This window comes from Anomaloglossus baeobatrachus, chromosome 1 (genome assembly GCF_048569485.1).
Source record: "Anomaloglossus baeobatrachus isolate aAnoBae1 chromosome 1, aAnoBae1.hap1, whole genome shotgun sequence".
Lineage (NCBI taxonomy): Eukaryota > Metazoa > Chordata > Amphibia > Anura > Aromobatidae > Anomaloglossus > Anomaloglossus baeobatrachus.
In genome coordinates, this window is record NC_134353.1 from 705368487 (window position 1) to 705390278 (window position 21792).

At 48.8% G+C, this 21792-nt stretch overlaps 2 protein-coding genes across 5 annotated transcripts in view; one reads left to right on the forward strand and one right to left on the reverse strand.

Moving 5' to 3' along the window:
* CDC45 (cell division cycle 45) overlaps positions 1–9997 on the reverse strand; it is a 143554-nt gene extending 133557 nt beyond the window's left edge. Inside the window, exon 1 of the mRNA XM_075321126.1 lies at positions 9822–9997. Coding sequence (XP_075177241.1) covers positions 9822–9872 — 51 coding nt within the window. The 5' untranslated portion in view covers positions 9873–9997. The remainder of the gene's footprint in view (positions 1–9821) is intronic.
* Positions 9758–21792, forward strand: part of UFD1 (ubiquitin recognition factor in ER associated degradation 1) — a 36679-nt gene continuing 24644 nt past the window's right edge. Inside the window, exons 1-5 of one of the 4 annotated variants that reach the window (XM_075321143.1) lie at positions 9759–10024; positions 10133–10210; positions 13518–13650; positions 15150–15182; positions 16898–17019. In XM_075321143.1, the coding sequence (XP_075177258.1) occupies positions 10208–10210; positions 13518–13650; positions 15150–15182; positions 16898–17019 (291 nt within the window). In that variant the 5' untranslated portion in view covers positions 9759–10024; positions 10133–10207. Of the gene's footprint in view, positions 10025–10092; positions 10211–13517; positions 13651–15149; positions 15183–16897; positions 17020–21792 lie in introns of those variants that run through there. The other 3 variants (XM_075321151.1, XM_075321136.1, XM_075321158.1) reach the window with 3 other exon arrangements.

Here is a 21792-nt window from a genome sequence, read left to right on the forward strand (position 1 = left end):
GCAAGAGAGCGAGCGGGGGGGAAAGAGAGCGAGCGGGGGGGAAAGAGAGCGAGCGGGGGGGAAAGAGAGCGAGCGGGGGGGAAAGAGAGCGAGCGGGGGGGAAAGAGAGCGAGCGGGGGGGAAAGAGAGCGAGCGGGGGGGAAAGAGAGCGAGCGGGGGGGGGAAAGAGAGCGAGCGGGGGGGGGAAAGAGAGCGAGCGGGGGGGGAAAGAGAGCGAGCGGGGGGGGAAAGAGAGCGAGCGGGGGGGGAAAGAGAGCGAGCGGGGGGGGGAAGAGAGCGAGCGGGGGGGGGAAGAGAGCGAGCGGGGGGGGGAAAGAGAGCGAGCGGGGGGGGGAAAGAGAGCGAGCGGGGGGGGGAAAGAGAGCGAGCGGGGGGGGGAAAGAGAGCGAGCGGGGGGGGGAAGAGAGCGAGCGGGGGGGGGAAGAGAGCGAGCGGGGGGGGGAAGAGAGCGAGCGGGGGGGGAAGAGAGCGAGCGGGGGGGGAGAAGAGAGCGAGCGGGGGGGGAGAAGAGAGCGAGCGGGGGGGAGAAGAGAGCGAGCGGGGGGGAGAAAGAGAGCGAGCGGGGGGGAGAAAGAGAGCGAGCGGGGGGGAGAAAGAGAGCGAGCGGGGGGGAGAAGAGAGCGAGCGGGGGGGAGAAGAGAGCGAGCGGGGGGGAGAAGAGAGCGAGCGGGGGGGGAGAAGAGAGCGAGCGGGGGGGAGAAGAGAGCGAGCGGGGGGGAGAAGAGAGCGAGCGGGGGGGAGAAGAGAGCGAGCGGGGGGGAGAAGAGAGCGAGCGGGGGGGAGAAGAGAGCGAGCGGGGGGGAGAAGAGAGCGAGCGGGGGGGAGAAGAGAGCGAGCGGGGGGGAGAAGAGAGCGAGCGGGGGGGAGAAGAGAGCGAGCGGGGGGGAGAAGAGAGCGAGCGGGGGGGAGAAGAGAGCGAGCGGGGGGGAGAAGAGAGCGAGCGGGGGGGAGAAGAGAGCGAGCGGGGGGGAGAAGAGAGCGAGCGGGGGGGAGAAGAGAGCGAGCGGGGGGGAGAAGAGAGCGAGCGGGGGGGAGAAGAGAGCGAGCGGGGGGGAGAAGAGAGCGAGCGGGGGGGAGAAGAGAGCGAGCGGGGGGGAGAAGAGAGCGAGCGGGGGGGAGAAGAGAGCGAGCGGGGGGGAGAAGAGAGCGAGCGGGGGGGAGAAGAGAGCGAGCGGGGGGGAGAAGAGAGCGAGCGGGGGGGAGAAGAGAGCGAGCGGGGGGGAGAAGAGAGCGAGCGGGGGGGAGAAGAGAGCGAGCGGGGGGGAGAAGAGAGCGAGCGGGGGGGAGAAGAGAGCGAGCGGGGGGGAGAAGAGAGCGAGCGGGGGGGAGAAGAGAGCGAGCGGGGGGGAGAAGAGAGCGAGCGGGGGGGAGAAGAGAGCGAGCGGGGGGGAGAAGAGAGCGAGCGGGGGGGAGAAGAGAGCGAGCGGGGGGGAGAAGAGAGCGAGCGGGGGGGAGAAGAGAGCGAGCGGGGGGGAGAAGAGAGCGAGCGGGGGGGAGAAGAGAGCGAGCGGGGGGGAGAAGAGAGCGAGCGGGGGGGAGAAGAGAGCGAGCGGGGGGGAGAAGAGAGCGAGCGGGGGGAGAAGAGAGCGAGCGGGGGGGAGAAGAGAGCGAGCGGGGGGGAGAAGAGAGCGAGCGGGGGGGAGAAGAGAGCGAGCGGGGGGGAGAAGAGAGCGAGCGGGGGGGAGAAGAGAGCGAGCGGGGGGGAGAAGAGAGCGAGCGGGGGGGAGAAGAGAGCGAGCGGGGGGGAGAAGAGAGCGAGCGGGGGGGAGAAGAGAGCGAGCGGGGGGGAGAAGAGAGCGAGCGGGGGGGAGAAGAGAGCGAGCGGGGGGGAGAAGAGAGCGAGCGGGGGGGAGAAGAGAGCGAGCGGGGGGGAGAAGAGAGCGAGCGGGGGGAGAAGAGAGCGAGCGGGGGGGAGAAGAGAGCGAGCGGGGGGGAGAAGAGAGCGAGCGGGGGGGAGAAGAGAGCGAGCGGGGGGGAGAAGAGAGCGAGCGGGGGGGAGAAGAGAGCGAGCGGGGGGGAGAAGAGAGCGAGCGGGGGGAGAAGAGAGCGAGCGGGGGGGAGAAGAGAGCGAGCGGGGGGGAGAAGAGAGCGAGCGGGGGGGAGAAGAGAGCGAGCGGGGGGGAGAAGAGAGCGAGCGGGGGGGAGAAGAGAGCGAGCGGGGGGGAGAAGAGAGCGAGCGGGGGGGAGAAGAGAGCGAGCGGGAGGGAGAAGAGAGCGAGCGGGAGGGAGAAGAGAGCGAGCGGGGGGGAGAAGAGAGCGAGCGGGGGGGAGAAGAGAGCGAGCGGGGGGGAGAAGAGAGCGAGCGGGGGGGAGAAGAGAGCGAGCGGGGGGGAGAAGAGAGCGAGCGGGGGGGGAGAAGAGAGCGAGCGGGGGGGGAGAAGAGAGCGAGCGGGGGGGGAGAAGAGAGCGAGCGGGGGGGGAGAAGAGAGCGAGCGGGGGGGGAGAAGAGAGCGAGCGGGGGGGGAGAAGAGAGCGAGCGGGGGGGGAGAAGAGAGCGAGCGGGGGGGAGAAGAGAGCGAGCGGGGGGAGGAAAAGAGAGCGAGGGGGGAGGAGGAAAAGAGAGCGAGGGGGGAGGAGGAAAAGAGAGCGAGGGGGGAGGAAAAGAGAGCGAGGGGGGAGGAAAAGAGAGCGAGGGGGGAAGAGAGCGAGGGAAAAGAGAGGGCAGAGGAGAGAGGGATAAGAGGGGGGCAGAGAAGAGGGGGAAGAGGGGAGGGGGTGAAGAGTGGGGGGAGAGAAGAGAGTGGGGAAAGAACAGGGGGGGGCAGAGGTGCTCTGTCACCAACTGTCTCCACTCTGTGACTTGTGGTGCAGGTGACAGAGTGCAGACAGTTGGTCTCATGCAGCAGGACAGATGGCAGAGCACAGCGGTGACATGCCTGTCAGTGTCTTGCTGCTGGGAGGAGCAGATGATCACACTGCCCGACACCGGCCGCTCTCCTGACATCGCAGCAGAGCGGGCGGGTGGACAGTGTGATCACATACTTACGTGCAGGGGGGGATTCAGCTGAAGACCCCACCCCCTGTACTGCACACTGGCGCCCCGTGCCTCAGCCTCACCATCTGCAGGACGCCCGACGCCGGCTCCACACTGATGTCCTCCGGATCCTCCCCTCGATGCTGAGCTGTGACGTGCGGTAGTCACCGCCCACAGCCCTGTCACTCAATCTGAGTGGCGCCGGCATCCTGTGACGTACCCGTCTTGTTTGAGAGCCTGGAAATGCCGGGACGTCAGAGGATGCCGGCGGCCACAGCTCCAGGGGGTCATGTGACCGGCAGTGAGCGTGCAGGATAGCGCCGCTCAGTGCCAGAACTGGAAACAGAAGCCAATGGAGAAGACGCCTAGAAAGGTAAGTAGAGCTCATACAGAAAATAAAAAAAATGGGTGAACCACCCCTTTAATTATTTCTTTAATATAACTACCGTAATTTTATTACATAAAGAAAAAAATATTTGAAGATAAATGGCAATTTTTTTTCCTTCCATACATTTTTTTAACCATTTAATTTATTCTCAATTGGGGACATCATTGAGATTGACTGCTCCTATAATATGCAGACGTTTTGATGATATCCTATTACACCCAGCCACTGGGTCTAGTAGGTGGTCTAAAATGGCAGTCATTGTTAGGTCACCGGTTTTGTCTATTGTACAATTTTTAATTGTTTTTAATATCTGTTTTTGGTACATAATAAAGGTGTCGGTTTAATCATAGTAGATTGGTGTGCATCTGATTCATGTGCAGGAGCTTTTCCCCCTTTGTGCTGCTACATGTCTTTTTACTGGACCAGATAGCACCCCGTGTTCGGTCCTTATTCTTTATCTCTTTATGACTGTGGTGCGCTCCTATTTTTTGCTTTGCTGACCAAGGTCAACGGTTGCCATGACAATGCATCATGCCAATGAGCTGATATGAGGTGCTCTCTCCCACTGTCAAACCGCCTATATTCTGTGGTTGCTATGGGCTGCTACATCTAACGGGTTAAACTGGAGGAATTAGTGTCTTTTTCATTAGCAAAAGCCAAGCTATGTATATTAGCCAGGCTCCTGCAGCAGATCACACAAGTAGGAAGGATGGCCCTATCCAACCACTAGGATGTGTATATCTGTCATGTAGCATTGAGGGCATAGAGCTGATATCACCAGAATTACCGGTATACTGACCAGCCGGGCATTTATGCCATGGTACATGCTAAAAACAAGAGACACAAAAATTGCAGAATTCCTGTATAAGGCCCTGTGCGCACTTACCGGTTTTTCCCGCGGATTTCCTGCGGTTTTGCTGCATGTTTCGCTGCAGAACATGTTCATAACATCTCTGCAGTGATTGACCAGCAAATCCTATGGTAAAAAAAAAATGCTGTGCGCACTATGCGGATTTTGACAGCTGCATGTTTTGCTGCGGGATTCCCGCAGCAAAAACAATTGCATGTCACTTCTTTTCCGCACATCGCTGCGGGATTTCACTACATTGACTCCAATGTTAATCGTGAAATCCCGCAGGGAATAACGCAGGCAGCAAATTCTGTGCGGTTCACTGCGTTTTCCTGCGTTATTCCCTGCGGTATTTTGCGGTTTACCTCCGGTAATGTTCATCACTGCCTGCGGTTTTGCAGGGAAGTGATGTCATTATGCCAGGAAGAGGAAGCAAAGCAGAGAGTAAACACACACACAGACATCACAGACATAGAACACAGACACAGACACATAGAACACACATAGAAAGCAAACGGAAATATAGAAAACAAAACACGTGGGCTCCGCCGTATTTTTACCTTCCAGCCGAGGTAAGCACCAGGGCGCGGCCCGGTATTCTCAGGCTGGGGAGGGAGAGGGGCAGGGTTAATGTCCCCCGCCTCCCTCCCTCCTCCCGCAGCCGAGAATATCAGCTGCAGCTGCCCCGGGACTGTCGCATGCATTCTGCGACAGTCACAGAGTGTCCCCAGCTCTTCTTGTTGCCGTGATGCAGTGGCAATCAAGGTAATGTAAGGAGTTAATGGCGGCGGATCGCCGCCACTAAGTCCAGGCTTGATCATGACAGCGTCTAGGAGACAGCTGACATGATCAACCTGTAAGTAAAGTGAAAAAACACACACCGAAAAATCCTTTATTTTAAATAAAACACAAAAAAGCTCCTGGTTCACCCGTTTATTATTAACGCCCCCGAAACACACCGCTCCGGCGTAATCCACGTCCTGCGATGCTTGCATCCAGCCACGACTGACACAGACACTGCTGAATGCAGCCTCGCAGCGAGACAGCAGAGGTAACCACAGGGCATTTCCCACGGCCGGTAATGTGAACTCACTGCCGACCGTGAGAAATGCAGCGTGTGCTCACAGGGACTATGTATCTATTATTCTGTCTATTTCTCTATCTATCTCAGAATGAAATGACTTTTTTTTTTTTTCTTCAATGTGCTTTATTGCATTGAATGCAATAAAGCACATGTACCAACCCGCACGCGGCAAAACCACGGCACTACCGCGAACAATACCGTGGTAAAACCGTATGCGGTTTTCTGGTGCTGTTTGCCGCGGTTTTTTACCACGGGTGCGGTAATCTTTCAATGCCTGCGGAATTTTCTTGAGAAAATTCCATTTTCCAGTGCGCACAAAGCCTAAGGGGGAAATAGCCTCAGCCCAGACCTTAGGGAAAAACACACATTATATGTAATGTAAAACTCATACAACTTACAAAAAAATAAACATACTACAAAAACTGAAAATAAAATCCCCTCATACAGTAACCAATGTTTCAGCATCCAAATAAAAGCCATCTTTATTTATTCCTTTACCGTAGTTCTGTATATCATCTACCGACTCCCTCTATATAGCCTCAAAACACCATGTGTATTTCTCCAGCCCTGAATGTAAATTACTACAGCCAACGTGTCATCACTGTGTTGGCTGTGCCTCATATTTTCCTAATCGCTGTGCTCTGGCTCTGATTGATGATTACTATATAAAAGTGGGGATGGGGAAGGGTGCACTGCTAGTCACTATATTATTCGATTTAAATTCTGCTCATGATGACAACGTAATCTCATGCCCGCCCTGTGGCACCACAGGCGCAACTTGGTCTGGCCTACTGAGGGCAGAGCATAGGACATCAATGCGCATGGGCCACTTCTGTATACAAGTGCTCCTTTCTTTGCGGGACTACTGGGCAGGCGTGAGATTACCTTGTGCTGTAAATGATGCAGGACATGTTTCCTGTATCAATCGGCTGAAGGACGGCAATTGAAAATTAAGGAGGCACAGACACCACAGCGATGACACCCACCGGTCCTGACCAAAGGAACTTACATACAGCAAGGGAAAAACACAACTGGTATTTTTGAAGCTCTACAGGGGGAGTCAGTATATAAACACCTTTGTGTGCTATAATACAGGAATTGATAAAGGTAGTGGATTTGTTTAGGTGACAGGTTCCCTTTAGGGCGTGTGCACACATTGTGTATTTGGTGGGGGTTTTTTTACCTCAGTTGCTGTAAGGCACCTTTCACACTGCGTTCCTCTCCCTGTTCAATGGTCCCGTTGGGGCTTACATCTGACCCCTTGCAAAATGGGATTCAGATGTATGCTCCGCCGGGGCCACTGATTGTAAGAGGCAGTCACAATGTGCGCTGTCATGCACCATTTGCTGGTGTATATGTCTCCTGGAGTCAGACACACACACAAACACAGTCTACTACATCTGGGTGTCAGACTCCAGAAGTGATATACACCCGAAAATGGTGCACAACAGAGAGAACGCACAGTGACTCCATCTGCCCCATTATAGCCAATGACCCTGTCAGCGCTATGTCCGAATCCCGTCTTGCAGGGGGTTAGATGTAAGTGTGGCGCCCCTGCGGCTACAGGCACCACAGGGTACTGCACGTCATCCGAGGTGTAGTATTCATCCCGGGTACGGAGGAGGTCATCACCGGTAACTACCACAATCCATCCAACACACAGTCAGTTGCCCTTCCACTGGGACTGAGTTAAAAGTAGGATGCTGGGGGTGGCCATCATGAAGTATGGGACCTCCTGCCCTCTAGTTCAGCTTACCCGAGGACAGGGCACCGTCAGGGGAGTTAGGCGACACACACACAGGAGGAGGAGAACAGCGAGAGATCTCAATGGACAGAGAGAGAGGACGCGGAAGAGCAAGGGGCCCGTGGTCTGGAGCTGGAGTGCTTGACCCAGGTTCTTAGGAAGAAGAGGGATCCAGGGCTAGAGTGGAGTGCAACAGGCACCCATGACCCGTCCCACTAACCATGCGCTGGGGTGGAGGAAACGCCAATAGGAAGGACACCGGCTTTGAACTCCAAACTATCCGGAAATGGCTGGAGCCCATGACAGCAGAGCTCAGCATTCCAAAGGTGGCGACTAGGGCTGAGCAGATCCGAACTGTAAAAGTCCGGATCCGCGCGGTTTCAAAGATTTCTGGGTGCCGAACGCGGATCCGAGATTCCGGGTGCGCAATACGGATTCGGCACTGGAGAAAATAATTGAAAAATAAAAAAAAAACAAATAAAACAGCGTTTCATAGTACCGAGACTCGCTGTCATGGCAGCACACTGCTTCCGTGTCCCGTATTCACTTCCTGTACTGTGCATCGTATGCACACAGTTTTCCATGTTTTTCCCGCCCACCAGCTGTCCTCTCATCTGTGATTGGTTGCAGGCACACGCTCCCCCAGCCTGTGACAGTATCTGCCTGCCATGCAGTCATCGCGGCTCAGTCATTGTCTGCACAGCCAGAGGTCGTGCTCTATGGCCACTGGCTATGTAGCAGAGCTGAAGCGGCGTGGGACCTCGTGTGGATTACGCCGCACCTGCAGGATGTTGGGCATTAATAAAGAGGTGAAGGACGGTGTGTGTTTCATACTTTATTCCAAATAAGGGATTTTTCTCTGTGTATGTTTATTTACAGGTTAGTGTGATGCAGGTATCTCATAGTCGCCTGTGCCATTACTAACGTAGGGCTTAGTAGCAGCTGTGCGCTGCTATTAACCCCTTATTACCCCGATTGGCACCGCTCCAGGCCAACGGGAAGAGCCGGTATTGCACCAGGATTGTTACATCTAACAGATGTGACAATATCAGGCGGCTGCGGGCTGAGACTACCAGACCCCAGCCAGCATTATCATGGCTGAGAATGAAAAATAGGGTGGACTGCACAGCAGTTTTTCTAAAAATAAATAATAAAAAAAAAAAAAAGCCGCATCTCCAGCACAGCCGCACACTCTGACAGGAGCGTGCATGTCTTTCTGTGTACATGCACGCTCATGTTCAGAGAGCAGCAGGCTGTGCCGGCTAATGTCATGTCAGACTTGTACGAGTGTGACAGCGCATCGCCGTCACAGCCCCACACTTCTGACAGGAGCATGCATGAGTTTCTGAAAGACATGCACGTTCACCATACTGACCCGCACATATTTGCACTGCTTCCCCCGCCCACTGACCATCCTGCCGCCTGTGATTGGTTGTAGTCAGCTGACATGCTGCCACTCAGAGTGAGGGTGCGTCTAGCTGCAACCAATTACACGCGCCGGTGGGCGGGCAAAACAATGAATATTGAATTGTTGGCTCTGGAAGGGAAAAGCATGACCCGGAAGGAGTTTTCTGCCATGAGACAGCCTCGGGTGAGTACACCGTGCGCACTCCTACCCCCGTATCCCTTCCACAAACATTTTTAATCTCTAGATTCTAGTCCCCATAGACTTATATGGGCACCGGGATCCGGGGCGGATCCGGATTTTTTTGTTCAATCAGGCAGGGATCTGCCGGTCCTGGATTTTGGCGGATTCGATCAGTACGAGTGGTGACACTTCAGTGAGTAAAAGAACTTCCACTGCAACCCATGTGTCGTCTGATCCTTCACGCGTCCCCCATCCTCGCCGTCCTGCACGGCGGCAGAGGCTGCTACTACTCCCAACATCCCTGGGGCTTGAGCTCTGCCTGTGGAGAGCTGTACCAACCGAACTGCGCTACCGTCTTCCCCCAGAAGATACCTCCCGCAGCGGCAGGTTCTATATTAGCCGCATACCACAGGTGGCGTCACGAATACGAACTTTACTCCCCTTTTCCTCTTTTATTGACACCAACGGGGTCACGGAACCGGGCCTGGCCACTGTGATACCCCTCTCCCGACACCGGCGTGGTGACGAGTAACCCTCAAGACCTCGTGGACGCGTCATAAGCCCTGACAGGACATGGAGAAGAATGCGATGCAAAAGGGCTGTAAGCCAAAACCAGGAGTGGGTAAATAACAGAAGTGGTGCTTGTGTTTCTATTATACTTTGCCACTGATTCCACTTCTGGTTTTGGCTACAAATACTGAGGTAAAAATTCACCAAATACTGAACGTGTGCACATGGCCTTAATGGGGCCTATGAATCCCTGTTGCTCCAGTTGACTCTGGCACCAGGTTCTGTTTCCATGGCTGCAGCGGTGATGTGCCATACGAGGGAAATGGCTGTAATGGGCATGTGTGGTATGTGGCACATCACTGGGGCAGCCAGAGATAATACATTCTGTTACTTTATGGTATGCCACCAGCTTTTTTTATTCTTGGAATCCCCCTTTAAAAGATTAAAGGGGGTGTCCAGTAAAAACCATCAATATCTGGTAGGTACCAGGGTAGGATTGCCAGGGACACCTGAGCAGTGTGTGACGCAGGGCGGCCTCACTGCTGACCCCCGCATACACACTGTATGTGACGGCACAATGGTCAGCTGCCTCACACACGTAGATAATACTGTGACAACAGGGGGCGCAGGTTCCACGTGACAACCTCTCCCGGAGCGGGGTGACACGGGCGGCAGCGGCTCACCTGGTTTACTATGACGTCGTAAAACTCTTTACGGAGATCCCCTACAAACATCTCTGCGGCTGGCGGGCGTCCGCGAAACTGGCGCTAAAATCCGAGCTCTGCCACTGACCAATCACAGAGCGCGCTTCTCCCCTGACGCGACCAGTCACAGCTACAATAGCCCCGGGTGCCTCCAGCCCCTCAGCGGGATAAGCAGCCAATAGGTACGTAGCACTTCCGCCGCGGTGCTTGATGGATATTGTAGTTTTTTGGCTTATTCACTGCAATGTTGCTTCTGCGCCTTGCTGTGTATTGACGAGAGACTCCAATAGGGACACTTCCGGGAAGAAGCAGTGACTCAGGCTGAAGGAAAGGTTCTGAAGGCTTAGGCGAAAACAGGCAATAACATGGTAAGAAACATGACTACTGTGTGTATCAAAAGCGCTCCCATTATGTAAAGGGTGGGCAAGTAAGTCACATGTCCGCTCAGTGCCTGGGTGGGCAGCTCATGATGCCACTGTGTGGTATTGGCACCATATTATCTATGGGCTTTGAACACTTTCTGTACTGTAGCTGGCACATGATGGGGTGACAGTAGTGCCCTCTGCCGGAGGGGTGCAGTGGCGGTGCCCTCTGCCGGAGGGGGTGTAGTGGCGGTGCCCTCTGCCGGAGGGGTGTAGTGGCGGTGCCCTCTGCCGGAGGGGGTGTAGTGGCGGTGCCCTCTGCCGGAGGGGTGTAGTGGCGGTGCCCTCTGCCGGAGGGGTGGAGTGGCGGTGCCCTCTGCCGGAGGGGTGTAGTGGCGGTGCCCTCTGCCGGAGGGGTGTAGTGGCGGTGCCCTCTGCCGGAGGGGTGTAGTGGCTGTGCCCTAATAGTACCATACACCAAATTAAAGGGGGTCCATACAAATGCACCTATTACTGGGTAGTCCACCACAAGTCAAAAAAATGTGCCCGGAAAGAGTGTGGCTGGTGTTGTGCCCCAGTCATTGAACCGCCCTGGCACTGATGAGCAGTCAGTCGGTGCCATGGACTTTGGAAGAAACGATAGGACACAATAGAGACCACTGCTCCACTCAGACTCCAGCGGCACCTGCAGCGAGTGGGGTCCCATAGGTTGGAACCCCAATCTGACAGTTACCCCTGTGTTTTGTAGAATTGTGACAGAGCGGCCCTGGCTGTAATACAGGCTGCACTCATTTAGAAAGCTGCAGTTCTGTAGATTGGTAGTTATCAATACCAGGGGGGTGTGTGTGTGTGTGTGTGTGTGTGTGTGTATAATATATGTGTAATATATATATATATATATATATATATATATATATATATATATATATATATATATATATATATATATATATATATATATATAAAAACAAGAGGAGATCTCCCATTAGTTATCATAGGGTCTATCTGGGATCCAGTATGTGTCAGTTTTAAAACCCAAGAAAAAGTTCTACATGATGGGATTTTTTTCCTCCATCCTAAAAACATCAATGTGACGCCACTCAAACAGACCCCATAATAATCAGGGGGCTGCTCTGCGTTTGTTAGCATGTGTTATGGAATGGATCCAATTTGACATTAATTTTCTGTTCCTAAAAATGGAGCAGGGAAACAGTGTCAAATCACGTGTATATGTTTGGGAGATGGAAATCTAAATGAATTTTACTGTAGGGTTTTTATGGACCCAGAACCTGAGGTACATGGGAGGGGAAGCAGCACGGTGAAAGAATTAAAAGTAGTCATGGGTGAGTGCGATCATTACTTGATCGAGCATTGGGTGCTCCGACACAAATGAAGTTTCGAGTATAATGGACATCAATGGGAAACTTGAGCATTTTCAAACGTGGATGCTCGACCGAGTAACGAGCAATGGTGAGTACACTCGCCCATCACTAATTAAAATATATATAGTACAAACATTGCCTACAAATGTGTTTAACATTTGGGGGGGGGTTATTCTAAAGATGAGTATAGCTCCCTTAAAGGGTCATGCATCATGACAGGTACATGTAATCGTTAGCAAAATCAAATTATGCTCAGTTGGTCAATGACAAAGATACCAATCAAATCCATATATTCTGCTCCCAAAATTGATTATATAAAACACCAGGAGCTAATAATATAGAATACCTTGCTGGATCCAATAGTTCAACGCAGCTAGAAAGTTCCTAAAATTGGGCAAGCCGTGGCTGTAAGCCCACCTATTGTAGAAACTAAACTGCAAATATGGTCAAAACCCACAGTATGACCGTGGTCCATGTGTCCCAACAACAGTGCACATTCCACTAATAATGTTACCAATCATATACATGATGAATAAAAAGGAACGTTCTCCCCCATTTTCTGTAGAATGATAAATGTGCCGTTGAAGGGGGGGGGGGCTGGGCTTCCAATACTTTCCTCATCTCTAGTCAGGACTGAATGGTGTGCACGGCCTCAACCCTCAACCCACCAGCTCTCCTAATCAAGGAGTTTTTGTGTATAAAACTGTTAGAAAAATTATATATTCTTGCATATATATATATATATATATATATATATATATATATATATATATATATATATATATATATATATATATATATATATATATGCAAGAATATATAATTTATTTTTATATATATATATATATATATATTATTACACTCCATAAATCTGGAGGTGAGTAGTGTTGTACAGGTAAGACTGGCTACTGCTAAACCGGCACTCCATTGTCTGCATTGTCCGGGTCAGATGATATTCCTGGATAGCTATTTTGATTTTTTTTTTTCCTCAAAAGTTATGAATTGAAGTGTGACTAGATCTGTAGGCTTATAAGTTGAATAGCACCATTGCATTGGAAATGTCGTTAGTTATTCACTTCTGCCTTATTTAGGAATCTATCTAAGGTCTCTATCACACGTCAGTGAAAAACACAGACGTTTTTCACTGATGTGATAAAAATGCATATGCACACGTGTGTTTTCCCCATGTGCTATCTGTGATTAGTAATAGCATACGGAGATCAGGCACTCATACTCACCTGTTCACGCTCCTGCTGTCCGTGGTGCTGAATCTCCAGCTCTGCTGTGTCCGGCCGCACAGTCTCACGTCTGCTGCTACTTCTGTTTCGGCTGTGCAGTGAATATTCATGAGCATAATTAGCCGGCTTGAAAACAGCCAGGGACAGCAATAAAAATCATTTTATTTCAAAGATAAGTGTTTTTTTTTTTTTTTTTCTGATACGTGTGATTCACAGATCACACCACTGTGTGGTCCAAGTGACATCAGTGAGGTCAGAAAAAAAACTGACTTTTCTCCATGCGGAAACACGGACACGCTTGTACGACGCATGGAAACACTTCAGTGAAAAATCACTGATGTGCGCGCAGACCCATTGATTTCAATGGGTCTGCATATGTCTATAATTCTGGTACGTATAAAAACTGCCACATACGTACCAGAATCACTGACGTGTGAAGGGGGCCTTAACCCGGTTTCCGAGTCTGAGTAAGGACCATAGTGCAGACTGCCAGTGGGTCTGACCCACACTCGACAGCCTCATGTATGCTATCAGACTGATTCCGATCTGAAGACCCACGTATGTTGCGCTCCATATTCTGACCATGACCTGGCCCACCATTGTCCATTTTGTTTTCTTAGATTCATAATATCATATGCTTATTTTTGTGACTTTATCATGCCATATTCATTTTTTTTCTTGTTTCTTTTTCAGTTTTCGTTTAACATGTTTGACCACCCAATACCACGGGTTTTTCAGAACCGATTTTCTACACAGTACCGCTGCTATTCTGTATCCATGCTGGCTGGACCAAATGACCGCTCGGATGTAGAAAAAGGAGGAAAAAGTATGCTCCATTGGAATCATGGATTGTGTTGGAAGTGTAGTAAATATATTTTTTGAGTATATGGCCGATTTTGTGTGGAATGGGACCAAAGGGCAGCAACCAGCTGGCACCTGTTGTGTTTTTTTTTTTTTTGTTTTGTTTTTTTATTTCTTCTTTTGAAATGATTATAGTACGCTCACTCTGGTTTATAATACGGAGGACTGCAATGCAAGACAATATCACGTTGCATTCTAACCAATGTTAATCAATGATACAGGTTTGATCTGCATATTGTTGTTGTTTGTTTGTTTTGGGGGTTTTTTCTCATGCCAATTTGACATGAGAAAACAATCGCAGCATGCTGCATTTGGCAGTATATATGGGATCACGCACACCCATACAAGTCATTGTGTGCATGTGAAATATCGGACTGCGCTGATGTCATCCAAGGGCAGTCTGACATATGCTGAGAAAGGCAATGGAAAAGATGGAGCCATAACTCTCTCCATCTTCTCCGCACCCGTGATCTGATTTTCACATGCGATAGAATCGGATCTCAGTGAATGACTCTCAGCTCACGCTCACAACAGAGTTTGAGTCAAGTGTCATTAGCATATCGTATCGGGGACTATATACTAATAGCAGCGCACCCCCACTCAATGGCAGCCTCTCTTGTGATCTTTCCAGTCGCACCCTCCATGATATAGCAAAATCTTTAAAATAATTTCCATCAATAAATGCTATGGGAGTGATGTATTGATAGGGGGTTTTAAAGTTCCCAGTTGCATCCAAGTACCATGTGGCTTTAAAAAAAAAATAAAAAAATCCCAAATCATGACCCTTTAACACAGAGATTGATATAATGTATTTGTGCTGATATGCAGGGTTTGGTTTTCGAAAAATGTGGCACAAGGCATTATAACCAAACATCTCCACCTTGATATAGTCGGTCTAAAGCTCGTTCTTGAAGACTTGTGGTTTGTTCAGATTTGTACTTTCAATAATTTGAACATTTAGCATGCCAACTGAGGCCTTTAGATTCTGAGTTCTAGCTCTTGGGTTTCTTGCTGTTTCTATGAGCATAGAACAATTCAACTATGTATTACTTTTTTTGGGATATCCTCTCTAGGGAAGATTGTCAACTCACTGGAATGGTCTCCACTTGTGAATAATCTTACATACTTTAGAATTTTATTCTACATCATATTGTGTGGAAGTGGTTTTATAATCCTGCACAGAGTGATAGCAACAATTTATTATTATCCTGATCTAGATCTCAAAGAGGGTGTTCTTAGTTTATCTCATGACTGTGTGTACAAATATGTATTTTTCTCTGTGCTTTTATTTATACGGATTGTTTTTCCTTTTTGTAAGCATTGGATAGCTCTGAACGAATGATGTGTGGAAAAGATATAAATTGGGAGGTAACACAATCTGTATGACCCATGCTGTATCGGTTTGCTATTGTGTAGCTTAGAAAAATTCTTCCATTTATAAGTCTGTGTATTTTTGTTTTTCAGTTATCATGCCGCCATCTGCTCTGGATCAACTAAGTAAGTATATTTTCCAAGCAATGGCACTGTAAGGCTGTGTTCACACCTGCATTTTGTAATTCCACGAATACGGAGGATGAATCTGTCATGTAACAGATTGAAAAGGCCCCAGAAGGAGAAACCTATTGGCTAAAATGGGGTTCATCTGATTACCATTATGGTTAATGGTTTATTTAATCAGAAAACCTAGTGCAGTATGCTGCTATAAAGATACGCTCTCAGTATTAGCAAATATGTAATATACATAATATCCACAAACCAAGGACATAAGTGAAATATTTTCTAACTATTATGAAAATCAAATCTAGTATTTAGGCTCTGTTCACACCTCCGTTTTGTGGTTTCTATCTTTTTTGTTTTAAGAACAGAGAAATCAAATTCATAAAGAGGAAGGATCTATTAAAGGTCTTTCTGGTCATTTTCACACATTGCTTTTTTGCAGCTTTCTTTTTGCATATTAAAAGCTGCTTTTTACACTACTAGACAAAGTCATGAGATTTCAGAAATGTCATGCACACGCTTGCTTGTTTGTTTTTTGTTTTTTTTTTTTTTTGTTTTTTTTCTGACTGAATTGGAAAACATAACTGCGCAGGCGGTTTATTTTCGCTTGGTGACGTGGATGACGCATGCGCACTTAAGTTTTGGGCTTTGCCCACAGTAAGGCAAAGCAAAGTGCAAGTGCACATATGGGAACCGGCGATGTCTCTGCACAGACTCGAGTTTTCGCCCAGCTATGTGGATGATGCAGGAGTCGTCATACATGTTAATCAAGGCAAGAGGACAGCGATGAGCAGTGGAGAGGAAGGATATATGACACCACGTCAGACTGGACCGTCCAAATTTACATCGAACGCGGGAGAACTTTGAAAAACTTTTTTTGGGGGAGTGTATACAGGGGAAGTCAGAGGATAATATACACCCCTATGGAATGCTGCTGAAAGTGCTAGTCTTTGTTCAGACATGGAAAAACTGGTGGCAAACTGGTTCATTAAGACTTTTTTTTTTTTTTTTATATATATATATATATATATATATATATAATATATTTGGGTTTGTTTTTGTTTTTTTAAAAGCAGTCCTTTTGTTTCTCTCCATTAAAAGCATAGTTTATTTAAATTAGTGCAAATTTAAATTAGTAATATGTATTAAAAGTAAGAAATGCCATACTAATGTCCCCTGCTGTTTTTTTACAATTAGAATTGTATATTATTTTCAGACACTCATGTAACGTTAGATGATTGCTGCGCTTCATACATGAATCCACCTTTTATGTTAGGATCCTAAAAATTAAAAAAAAAAATGCAGAAAAACTTTGTGTGAAGTTTGGCTACAGCTTTATAACTGTCGAGATCAGGTTTTATCTGCAGGAAAAAAAAACCCAGCAAAACTGCATCTAGTCTGCAGTATTTTATGTAGTCTACTACATCCGGGTGTCCGCCTTCAGAAAGCTTATACTCCTGAAAATGATGCACTACAAAGCACATGGTGACTCCGTCCGCTCCATTATAGTCAGTGCATACGTCCGAAACCCGTTTTGCTGGGGGTTCAGACGGGAGCCCCGAAAGGACCACTAGACAGAGTTTGGAAGTGGGGTGAATTTTTTTTTTACTATCTTCGTCAGTGTAGAGCATTTTTATTTATTTATTTTTTTTTTTAATTGACTAATTGCGTTGAACACAAACCTTTCGATGATATGTGGTATGTTTTGGCTTCAGGCAGATTGAATATCACTTACCCCATGCTCTTCAAGTTAACCAACAAAAATTCTGACCGGATGACCCATTGTGGTGTTCTTGAGTTTGTAGCGGATGAGGGTATTTGCTATCTCCCACATTGGGTAAGTGAACACCATAAATTTCTTTGCCAGAATGATATTTTACTTAATATATTATTTAAGCACACAAATCTCTAAGGGTGCCCATACTTCTGCATCGGCTCATTTTCCTTTTTAGTTCATTTTAAAATTTAAAAGATGAAAATATATATTTATATTTTTTTTTTATTTGTTTCCTAAAACACAAAGGAAATGTGTTATTTAACTTTATGCCTTTTAGAGTTTGTTTAATCTTCAACTTGCTTAAAGGGGTTATCCGGCTTATTTTGAGGGTTTTTTTTTTGTTTTGTTTTTTTTATTACCCCATTGGGCTACATTGGGGCAGGTAAGTAGATGGTGACCACTTACCTGCCCTGCTGTAAGCCCCTCTCCCCCGGCTCAGAGTGGTCATGTGACCGCTCCTGCCGCGATTTTGCTGCTTCCGGTCATTTCATGTCAACATGGGCAGGGCCATGTTGACATGCAAATCTGGAAACAGCATGTCGCCTCCCTGCTGGGCGACTACAGTGCGATGAGCCCCGCCCCCTTCCCTACACCCTCCCACACATTCCCCCACACCCCGTACTCTGCCCACAACCTCCCCCTGCACTGCTGTGGGACCCATGACCTGGGGGCGGGGCCTGGCGGCGGCTGCCGTGGTGTCAGCGCCAGCCCCGGGCCCCCTGCTCAGGATCGCACATTCAAATATACCGGAATCACAGATGCCGATATATTTGAAAACGCTGATGAGAAGGAGCGCAGCGCTGCTTCTCATCACTGTCCCGCTGTCTGTGCTCTCTTCAGCACAGTGGTGACGTCACTACTGTGCTGATATGGCCAGAGCACAGACAGCGCGCGAACGTGCAGGAGCGGCGGGGACCGAGGACGGGTGAGTATGTACTCCCTATGGGGGGGGGGTCGATGCACAGCCCGGGGGGTGTGTGTGTGTGTGTGTGTATATATATGCGGTGCACAGCCCGATGTGTGTGTGTGTGTGTGTGTGTGTGTGTGTGTGTGTATGCGGTGCACAGCCCGGTGTGTGTGTGTATGCGGTGCACAGCCCGGTGTGTGTGTGTGTGTGTGTGTATATGCATGCGGTGCACAGCCTGGTGTGTGTGTGTGTGTGTGTGTGTGTATGCGGTGCACAACCTGATGTGAGTGTATGCGGTGCACAGCCCGATGTGGGGCTGTTATTTGCAATGCTGTAGTGATGAGAGGTCAGTGCTGGGGCAGAATATACTGACAGGGAATGTGTGTGCAGAGGGTGGGGCTGGACACTCAGGCCGGGCGGTGCCAGCTGTGACTGGGAGGTTCAGCACAGGAAGTGGTTAGTTTGCTGGAGCTGAATGTAAACAAGGAGCTGCAGAGAATAAAGGGATAATTCAAGAGGAACAAAAGTTAGAAAACAAAAAATAACAATGTAGGGGTGTTTTATATGACAATACAGCACAGGTTAGCTTAAACTCAAAAAATTTTGTTATGTCGGACAACCCCTTTAACTGTTCACAATAACAGTCATTTTGACCAGGGGTGCCCAATCCTTTACATGCCACTTTAAAATGTTGACCAAAACTGTTTCCTGTCATCAGGATTTTGTTTAAAGTAGTTGTCCATGACTTAGACAATCAATTCTGAATCCCTATTTCCCCCAGGTAAAATATTAACAGCTATACTCTCTTCTAGTGCAGGCAGCGTTCTAGCAATGTCGGGGTCTGGTGACCGGAGCTCGCGTGATGTTATACCTGCAGCAAATCAGTGGCTACTTCATTATCACATCCTTCAGACGAAACTGACACTTACCAGAAAGCAGCAGCTCTCATTTCTTTTGTCATGCGGATGTCCGTTTCAGCTGAAGGAGGTGGCAGCCACGCATTTGCTACAGGGTTTTTGAGACATAACAATATCACACAAGCCCCAAGGAGACCATTGCTGGAACAGCACCTGCACCAGAGGTGAGCATAGTTCTTATTGTTTTACATGGGGCGGGGGAAATGTAGTGATTCAGAAGGGGTTGTTCTTCAAGCCGCATTCTCAGTACATCATATCGCACATTGGTGTTCTGATCATTTAGTACAGAACTCCCAGTCACTCGAATACAATCCCTGACAAAAGTTCTGTCGCTTATCCATGTTATGTAAATAAAAGCTTATAACCTGACTTTAAATTCATCCATTGGTTTCATAAATTACTCTTTTGAAAGCTGAAACCCTCCCAAATTTGGTTTAGGTTATGAAAATAAAGTTGTTGCAAAGCTGAAATATTGATCATTTAATGACCACAGAAAGGTCAGATTTTGGAAAGACAAAAGTTTTGTCGCCTTGTCATATAATGCACCCCATCCTAGTTTACATCCTCACCTGTGCTCACTAAATGATCGGTTAATTAGTGGGTGTGTATAAAAAGACACCCAGCACCCCAGACCTTCAGTTGAACTGCAACTTGACCTCTGACAACATGCCAAAAATCCACCCTGTCACCAAAGTCTTGATTATCAAGAGGCTGAAGACCAGATCCACTGCAGAGGTGGCTGGCACCTTTTAATGTATCCAAGTGTCAAGTACAAAGAATTAAAAAAAGATTTGAAGAGACTGGAGATGTTTTTGACAAGCCCAGGTCCAGCAGACCCCGCAAGACAACTGCTCAGGAGGAACGTTTGTTGGTTAGAAAATGCAAAACCAGCCCCTCTTCCACTGCAGCAGAGCTCCAAATGGCCTGGTCACCTCCAGTCCCTGTGTCAACTAGAACAGTTTGTAGGTTTCTGTCTCGAAATGGCCTCCATGGTCGAATCACTGCCCAGAAGCCAGCAATAAACAAAGGCAATTAAAAAAAAACGTGTGGCATTTGCCAAGTCCCACAGCCTGCTAAACAGATGGTTGCTGGAAGAGGGGCAGAAGGTGGATTTCTCTGATGAATAGCTACCTCTTACATTCCCAATCATAAAAGGGGTGAAATTCTGCATCAGGATTGTGCTCCATCTCATACATCCATCTCTACAACAAAGTTCCTCCTGGCAAAGAAGATCAAGGTGCTCAAGGACTGGCCAGCCCAGTCACCAGACATGAACATCATTGAGCATGTGTGGGGTAGGATGAAAGAGGAAGCTTGGAAGACAAAACCAAAGAATCTAGATGCACTCTGGGAGGCATGTAAGACTGCATTCATTGCTATTCCTGATGACTTTATCAATAAATTGTATGAATCATTGTTGAACCGCATGGATGCAGTCCTTCAAGTTCATGGAAGTCACACAAAATATTAAATATGGCTCTAATAGCACCACAACTTCATTCACCAATGTTATGCAATATATCTTTGTATTAGAAGTTAATTATTTGTATGAATTTCACATTACTTTCTGTGGGCGACAAAACTTTTGTCTTGCCAAAATCTGATCTTTCTGTGTTCATTAAATGATCAATATTTCAGCTTTGCAGCAACTTTATTTTCATAACCTAAACCAAATGTGGGAGGGTTTCAGCTTTCAAAAGAGTAATTTATGAAACCAATGGATGAATTTAAAGTCAGGTTATAAGCTTTTATTTACATAACCTTGATAAGCGACAGAACTTTTGTCAGGGACTGTAGGATCAATTTAATATGAAATGAGTCTGTTAGTTGCAGAATTTGCTTAAATGGACTCTGTCAGCACAGAATGAGGGTTCACACAAAGTACAGGCGCTCGGTGCATTATGGTGGAGCTAATCATTTTAAATTCACCTGCTTTTTTTCCCCTCAATCTCCAGACACCCCCCCCCCTCCTTTGACTTACAGCTTTGGTTTCATAGAGCCAGAAGGGCGGAGGCAGGCCACTATGTCTGGGCCAGCAGTGGTTCTCCTAGCCTGAAACTCAACACACTCCTCTATATTATACATGAGGCTATTAAAGGGAACCAATCATCAGGATTTTCGTGTATAAGCTGCAGCCAGTGCAGTGCTGGCACTATCATGCACAGTGTGTACATACCATCAGGGTGCAGTTCGGGTGTTTAGTCAGTGAAATCCAACTTTATAAAGTTTGAAATTTCGTGCACTTTTTGATTGACGTGTGCACCTCTGCAGATAATGTCCGGGCGGGTTATGCAGGAGTTCCCCTCCCCCCCCCCCCCACCAGCCTGTCCCTCCCTCTCTCCTGATGTCCGGGCGGGTTATGCATGTGTTCCCCGCCCCCCCGCGCTGCCTGTTCCTCCCTCTGGCTGTATGTAAATATCTAATCTTCAGAAACATGGCGCCGGAGTGGGCCTCTGCGCATAGCGCTTATCTCCGGCGCCATGTTTCTGAAGCCCGCATTACACAGCTTGGTGTCTGCAGACTGCAGAACAGCTGATCGGAGGACGCGATATCACTACCGTGACCGGGTCTCGCAGCACTGCCGTCACGGGGTCATGTGAGTCCATTGTGAACTTACCTCACCTGACCCCCGATGTCGCTGGCAGGCTGCTGTCCTGGCCCGGTGTCCTGAGGCGGCACGTCATCATAGCTACAGCTGATCGCGTCCTCCGATCAGCTGTTCTGCAGTCTGCAGACACCAAGCTGTAATGCGGGCTTCAGAAACATGGCGCCGGAGATAAGCGCTATGCGCAGAGGCCCACTCCGGCGCCATGTTTCTGAAGATTAGATATTTACATACAGCCAGAGGGAGGGAGGAACAGGCGGCGCGGGGGGGCGGGGAACACGTGCATAACCAGCCCGGAGAGAGGGAGGAACAGGCTGGTGGGGGGGCGGGGAACTCCTGCATAACCCGCCCGGACATTAACAGAGAGGTGCACACGTCAATCAAAAAGTGCACGAAATTTCAAA